The 8,172-nt window shown below is 34.9% G+C and overlaps 1 protein-coding gene across 6 annotated transcripts in view; it reads right to left on the bottom strand.

Annotated features, from left to right (window-relative positions):
- Positions 1-1,967: 1,967 nt before the first annotated feature.
- The window catches only part of LOC139697420 (activating transcription factor 7-interacting protein 1-like), a 78,708-nt gene continuing 72,503 nt past the window's right edge, over positions 1,968-8,172 (bottom strand). For all 6 annotated transcript variants that reach the window (XM_071596115.1, XM_071596120.1, XM_071596119.1 and 3 more), the window contains 4 exons: positions 6,171-6,272; positions 3,421-3,523; positions 2,761-2,930; positions 1,968-2,299 (listed from right to left, as the gene is read on the bottom strand). In XM_071596115.1, coding sequence (XP_071452216.1) covers positions 2,198-2,299; positions 2,761-2,930; positions 3,421-3,523; positions 6,171-6,272 — 477 coding nt within the window. In that variant the 3' untranslated portion in view covers positions 1,968-2,197. The remainder of the gene's footprint in view (positions 2,300-2,760; positions 2,931-3,420; positions 3,524-6,170; positions 6,273-8,172) is intronic.

Raw genomic sequence — 8,172 nt, 5'->3', positions numbered from 1 at the left:
TAGACTCCTATCCCTCTAATCCACTCCTATGTTCTGCAATACATTCAGTAGCTCCGCCCAATTCACTCTATCATGTTTTCACAAAATCTATGACACAGACAAATGCATCCTAATTGTATTCTATCTTTCTCTCTATTACAAGGGTGGTCCCAGAAGTACCCAACCCAACAAAGAAAACAAAAAAAAATTTGGAAAAGGGAATTTATTTTTCAACATAATCCCTTTCAGCTCTATGCACTTTTCCCAGTGATGTTCAATAAGTTTGATACCCTTTTTATAATAAGAACTGTCTTGCTCCTCAAAATAGCCATTAACTGCCGGCATCACTTCTTTACGGTTGGAAAATCTTTGACCAGCAAGCCATTTTTTCAATTTCGTGAAGAGAAATCCAAGGGGGCTACATTAAATCGGACGAAAAGGGTGCATGAGGTAGCAATTCAGACTTTAATTCATGAATTTTGGCCATTGCAATAATGGATTTGTGAGCTAGTGCATTGTCACAACACTTTCTTCTTAGCCAAATGCGGCCACTTTTGTTTGATTTATTTGCTCAAACGTAGCAATAAGTTTGCTAAATAATTGTTGTTGATAGTTTTTCCTTTTTCAAGATAGTCAATGAAAATTATCCCACGCACATCCCAAAAAACCGATGCCATGACCTTGCCTGCAGATGAAATGGTCATCACCTTCTTTGAATCCGGTTCTCCCTTTTGAATCCATTGTTTTGATTGTTCTTTTGTCTCGGGTGTGAAGTAATGGACCCATGATTCATCCATGGTTATAAAACTGCACAAAAATTCTGCTTTGTTGCTCTGAAACTTTGCTAAACAACCTATAGAAACATCTTCATGACACTGGTTTTGCTCGAGTGTGAGCAAACGTGGCACTCATCTTGCACACAGCTTTCTCATGTCCAAATTTTCAATTAATATGCGATGTAAAGCACTTTTTGAAAGGCCTACTACGTCTGCTAGCTTGTGCACTTTCAGTTGACAGTCATCCAGTGTCACTTTGTGGATTTTCTTCACTGCTGCTGGAGTCGTCACCTCATTTGGTCGACCAATGCGATGCTTGTCTTGACAGCTCATACGGCTTCGTTTAAACTCTGATACCCAATATTTTACTGTTGTAAACAAAGGAGCAGACTCACCCAGAGTAGATTCCAGTTCAGCTTTCATATTGGTTGGGCTGAGGCATTTCAAATAAAAGCATTGTATCACATAACGATGACCAATTTTCTCAAATTCACTGAAAACGTTCACTATTGATGGCTGCCAAACAATTACTAAACAATGACGTCTTCAAACTTAAAACATATGCTTTATAGATAGCATACTTTCTAATACAGTGATATTTTTCAAATAACTATCCCCATCACTAGGTCAGGCTGGGTACTTCTGGGACCACCCTCTTATAATGCTCCAGAGATGTCTGGGGAAAGTTTTGCTACCCCAGCGAGGAAATCTCATTCAAGGAAACACATGCGCATCCGGATTTAAGTGCCGCACCCTGTATACATGTACTCAAAAGGTCTTCCCAAAGCATTTCGCAGCAACCTTCCTCTTCAGACATGAAATTAAATTATACCCTTGGAAGTTATCCTTCAAAAATTTTTGTTGTTTATATTCTGTACTTTAATTCTTTGTGATATTCAAACAGTAAATCATTAAAATGCACATAGAATGTGTTTTTACCTCCTGACCTATATTTCACATTATTTTCCAATGGTACTCTCAAAAATATGAATTCGAAGTTCAAATGTATTTATAAGCTGACTACCTCCGGAGGCATAAACAAGTTTGTCAGCACCAGGGGGAAACCCGGTGATTTCTATCAAATATTTTTTGCTTTCCCTCACAGGATCATTAAACAGTACAAAAGATTGTACATTTCAAAACATTTGTCTGATTTGGCTGTGGAAGAATCAATCAAGTAGGTATGGTTATCCAGAAACTTTAACATATATGAAAGGCAGAGTAATTTTTATTGCAATGGAAAACAATGAAATTGCTTACACTTCAGTTTTATTCATTGCAATTGCAAACATTTGTACAAAAACATCTTAAGTCATTTCCACTTGAATGGAGTTTGGCAGTAATTTCACATTTTCAAGGTGGGCAATGGTTGGTGCTCTTGGAAATCTGTCAGTCTTGAACACAATTACATAGCCACCATTGGAGATCATTTAAGTAGAGATTCAACCGAAAAGTTCAATTGTGCCAGGCACACTGAATTCACCTACACGTCCATGCACATCCACGGCTCGCACTGCAAAATGGTATGTGTGACCATCGGCAAACTGAAAAGTAAAATAATATTTATCACACACAGTAAAAATTTTTTGAAGCAATTTTCTATCTACACCAGAAACTAGAGTGTGTAATATTGAGTACAATTTCTTTTACACACTAATTGAATTCTTTCAGTTCATTTGGGTAAATTATTTCACATGATTTTCTTCATTCCTCAAACAAAGCAAAAAATATAATTACCCTCTCTCCCCCACACTAAAGTTTGAGTAAATTCAGAATTTTGCTCTGACAAATGGCTGGTGCAGGTCATTGCAGGGATTCAAGGATTTCCTTTTCTTATGCAATTTCGATTAATACAAAAGTCACCTTAAATACTAATTCCACTATTTACATAGCTAAGACCCTAACATTCTCCACACACTTAATAGTATGCTACTGGGTGTATAATAACATGTTTATTTTCACAATTTACACAGCCATTTTGCAAATCGAATATCACTAAATGTACCTGAGTTAGAGTGCACGCCATGGGCAGAGGTAGAGCCTTCACATCACCAACTTTCTTCCATAATGTAGGAGATGGAGGAGCATTAGCACCTTCCTGGTATGCATACAACTGATAGCTGGCAATTTCTTCATGGGGAGTGGTTGTAGTCATGTTCCATGATAGCACAATACCTGAAAGGAAATGGGGGAAAAATTTAGGATATAGAAAAGTAAGTACTTCCCCTACATCTGTCTACTATGTATTTTAGAATGGCTAGCCAGATAAAAATAAAAATTGTTAATTTTAGGAGTTGCCCTTTCACATAGGTTTTTAACTACTATGTGATACTTAAAAAAGTAGCCACATCTGAACTGTATCAAGTTAGGGAATTAAATCATCACAAACACTATATTTTGGTTATAAAAATTATGTATGGACTAAATCACCAGAGAATAGTTGCTATTTTGCAATAATTTATAAAGAAAAGTTAATGCAAAGACTTACTCTCTTTTGAGAAAAGCTACGACCATCATAACACCCATGACATTACAAGCAACTTGTCAGGTAAAAATTATTCTCCCTTAAATGAATTAATAATAATAATAAACTTTTTCAGGAACCTTACATGAAGTCAAATATTTAGGCACACACCAAAACTTAGATAAAAGATTGTTCACTTACCATTTAGCACTTTGGATAACTTTAATACAGGTCGTCTAGGTATCGGTTTCAGGTTTGAATTCACCACAGTTGGTTGTGGTTGAGCAGGTAGAGGAGCTGGGTGCTGCAAAAATGAATGAAAGTTAAATTTTACACATAATTATTTCACGGTGAAGGCTGAATGTATTTACATCACAAATTTTTATAGAATAGGCAAAATACAATTTATAATACACCGTCACAACAAAACAGGATTGAAAATCCACAATAAATTGTGGATTATATGATGTCTGTTCAAAAAGTATCGCAAATTTTGAATTTCCGTGGGATACGTATATTTGATTTTTGATTTTTTTGTGGTGTTATGTTGGTACTTATGTCTTTCACTTATGCTGAAAAGTTGCCCGTTGTTTGAGTAAGAGTAGTCATAGGGACCCACAGCACATGTAAATGCATTTCATATGGAACTTCTGTAATCAACATGTTGTATGGCACCATATGACATTTTCAATATTTCTAATAATAGCTTAATATCATTTGATGATATTCTCTCACAATTGCAGCAGCCGTGCTAATGTTTACCTCTATCAGAGCAGGGATTGGAGTTCCAGGTTCAAACTTACCTGCGCCATTACATAGGCCTTGTCTAACAATTTTTTTCAAATAAAAGAAAAATTTCAATGCAGCATATTGCTCATCGTGTTAATCTTCCATTGTTGTCATGGACAAACTGGTCACATTTAAACTTGCAAAGACTACCACTGATGCAATACTGGAGTCAAATAAATGAGATTTGAACTACATATACATTACACTAATGATATAACGTAAAATGAATTCTTTGCACAATAAATTGAGAGATAAAAAAATATAATCAATCTTTACTGAAAAGCTGTTATATGAAAGAAGTAAGCTCAAGTCATCCAGTTTTGGGTAGTTAACTCCAAATACAAATATGCTCACATGTAGAGAAATCTAAAGACTGCAAAAACATAGGTTATGCACTAAAACCTCTTTATTTACACTTTTCTAAGGACCCCAGAAAAAGTGTACAATGCGAGAAAATGTAAATAGTGGCAAAAGGTGAATTTTAAGCATTACATGCTTTGTAACTGAAGTCATTATCTATTGCATTATCATCATCATCACAAATTACATGAACTGGAATTACTTCATCACCATCAACATAAAATCCTGCCTTTCTAAAACAGTTATTTCTAAAGAATCCTTTAACTAACTTCCAAGCAGATGACATGTAGTGTAAAGCATCCAGTACAAGTTGATATACCAAACACTATAGGCTGAAGCTTCTCACTTCCATTTAATTTATGATTAATAAGATAGAAAGCCTTTGTTTGCTAAGCACCCCTCCATGACATTGCTCGCCTCTGAAATACATTGTTTTTGCTGGCAGCACATTAAAAAATTATTGTTTCCTTCGAAACATCATCTAGGCTATAACCTTCAAGTAGTTTATTAAATTCTGACAACTTCAACAGAGCCGCAGTCTCGACGTCAATACTTCTACTTTCATCACACACAGTCTAAAATACAGATTAGTGCCTTTTTTAAACTCATTCAACTCACCATGGATGCTGTGATTCCCAATATTGGGCAAATGTGCAATATTTTTTCGCTAATGATGACACCATTCACAAGGATACCTAATGATCTATCGATCAAAAACAACTCTTTCAGTAATTCTTCATACTTCTTGAGATATTTACTCTTTTATGACCAACGTCCACACTGATTTGCACATTTCAGAATCAAATCGCAATGCCATTTTTCACTAATATGTTAAGTGAAGAGGCCTGCAATCTTGGGTGCTTCACCAGATCAATGCAGATTCCACCATGGGAATCAACTTGTTCCAGAATTTATATTTCACCCTCAATTGAAAATGCTATTTTCTGCATCATCTTTCTATGTCAAGGAGGATAAAATTTATGTTCCAGAGTAATTGGGGAAAACTTTACACATGAGAATCTGAGCTATCTTGCCATTTGACTGATGCAAGCAGTGTCAAGCCACAAAATTGTTTGACGAAAATGTTATTTTTTATTCAGCGTGGTTTTCATGCGATAAAGCTATTTTCAACACTTCTATTATTCAGGAGCCCATCACATATCTGTTGTGTCGTGGCAGTAAAAAATAACCCCAGATGTTAGTTCATGCGTTTTTCATGCTTCATCATGTTTGGATCAAAGCCATTTTTATTCCTCATAATTTCAACTCATGTGCAATATGAAGTCCCCCTAAGGTGTTCTTACAATACATAAATTACGGAGCTAATTCCTAGTACGACAATTATTCATTTCATTGGAGGAACCTCTTCCCTGGCAGATGGAGATTAAGAGTTCAAGTAGTTCACATTTCCATCACTAATTCCTGCCATATTCAAATTCTTCGCCAAAATCAACCATTGTTACCACTATATCCTGTCTTCTTTTAGGTGTATATGTATGAAAAGAAGTCACTTAAGTTTTTTTTAAAGTCTGATGTACACGAGTAACTGTTTTAAAATAAGAATTTTTTAAAATTCAGTGCTTATTGATGCAAATAGCAGGAAAACTAAAAATGAAATTGTGTAAAAACATGCATAAAGTTACACATTCGTTAGAATAATGGGATATTCAATGGGACTGAATAAAATTGTCATTAACTGTGTGAAAACAAAAATTCCAATTGTTCAAATAAGGGATTCAACCATACAATCACAATGTGAGCCTGTTTAAATTGATTTTAAGTATAGCAGGAGTTATTATTACCTGGACAGGCCGTAATTTGGGTGTTGCTGGAGAAGGTCGATTTGCCACTCCCAACAATCTTGCAGGCTGTTGCTGTGGAGGGCTTCTTGCTGGATTCATCACCTGGAATTATATTAAGTCTCAATTAATAATTGCTACATAAGGAAGTGCTTGAGTACTGTATAAATTTTATTTTTACTACGACAACATCAAAATATACCATTTTATGTAACATAAGTTCTCCACGCACAACAGGAGATAAGAAAATGAAATTTATAAAGGCCAAAACATATGCATGTTAGCTGATGCATATTCTACCTAAGAGTGAATGCAAAAAATAACTGCTATTACACTGCTCAAGGAATTGCTCAATTTTCTCTTTTCATCATGGTAGGGCTCAACAACATATATTTTAAATGTCCATGCCTTTTGTGTCCATTCACTAAATAATACATAATTATCTACTGAAGTGGTAGAAAAGAGAAATGAAATTTCTTTTATAATTGTCTGTTATTAACTTTAAGCAGAATTTTATACAATATAGTCAAGTAACATACACACACACACAGGGATTGCTGCACATAAGTATGACAATAAATCCACTCAGCAGAGAAGGGATATAATCTCCATGTATTGGATAAAACTTTCATCTATCATTTTGGATTGATAATAATTATTTTACCGATAAAATTTTTTACCGATAAATACTGCTCACAAGAAGCTCCCCCAAATTTTTAGCCATAAAAATAATTCACCAAATTTTACCATACTCGACATATTGGTTGATTGGTATAATTTATTAAGGCACTTAGAGCAGCAATTGTAAGTTCACGTGCTTCGAGGCATTTGTGACAAATGGAATCACACTTTTTAACCTTAAAAAATAATGCAAAACACATGTCATAACAACCATTCTCACATTTTCAACCCATTTCTCCAAGATTGTTGAAACATTCTATATTTTCTCCAAGATTGTTGATACATTCTATATTTTTTGGTCATATGACAAGGAATATTACCCTATTCATCTAGCTCTGCGAATTCATCATATTTCCCTTTTTGCTTCTTCCACTGTTTTGTTGTAAATGAAATGACCTAATATATCGGTATGCTTCACCAAAAAATTCTTGTGCCTAATTAAAGAAAAGAAAATCATTGCAACATTGCTATTAGAAACTCATTGCAACATCAAAGGCTGTGTCACACCAAGATGAAAAATATTAGGGATAATCTCTCAAATGACAAAAGGAATGAGATTGATTATGACTACCAAATATTTAGGGTGAATGCCAAGAGGGAATTTTGGAAAACAATACACGAATTTGAAATGAAAAGATAAGCAGAAAATTTGAAAGAGAAACAAAAAGCATTTTTGGTCAGAGAGGTTCAGGGAAATAAGTCGGCAGTTAATTCACTCAAAAATGGTTAAGGCAAAGGAGTAACCAGCAGTTTGGAAAAGGCTAACTTATTTAATTATTTCTTTCAAAGCATCTTCACCAATGTATCGCCTAATGTCTCCAATTGTTTAACAATTGTGGTGAACGACCGATGCCCAAAACTGAAATCTCATAAAATGGAAGAGAACATTTGCTGAAACATATTAATCCTTACAAATCTTCTGGGCCATATTGAATACCCACTCATATCTAAGGAACTAGCATCAGGAATTGCATTTTATCTAGAAATCATATATAAAAAGTCACTGGTAGACCACAAGGTTCTCAGGGATTGGAAATTGGCTAAAATAACACCAATATTTATGAGAATAAAACTGAGAAAAGGAGGAACCAAGCAATTACAGACCAAATTCCTTTACATCCATTTCATGCAAAGTAATGGATTACATAGTTGCTAGTCTGACCGTGAGACACCTCAATAGCCAGGAGCTATGGATGAAAAATCAGCACAGTCCCAAAAGTATATATCCTGCGAGACACAACTTTTGCTTTTTGCTCATGATATTCTTATTTCAAAAGAGCAATGACCCAGTGGATTCTGCTTTTCTAGATTTTAAGAAAGCCTA

The sequence above is a fragment of the Hetaerina americana genome, unplaced genomic scaffold, assembly GCF_022747635.1.
Source record: "Hetaerina americana unplaced genomic scaffold, ioHetAmer1.1.p SCAF_76, whole genome shotgun sequence".
Classification (NCBI taxonomy): Eukaryota; Metazoa; Arthropoda; class Insecta; order Odonata; family Calopterygidae; genus Hetaerina; species Hetaerina americana.
This window is presented reverse-complemented; position numbering and strand designations above follow the sequence as displayed.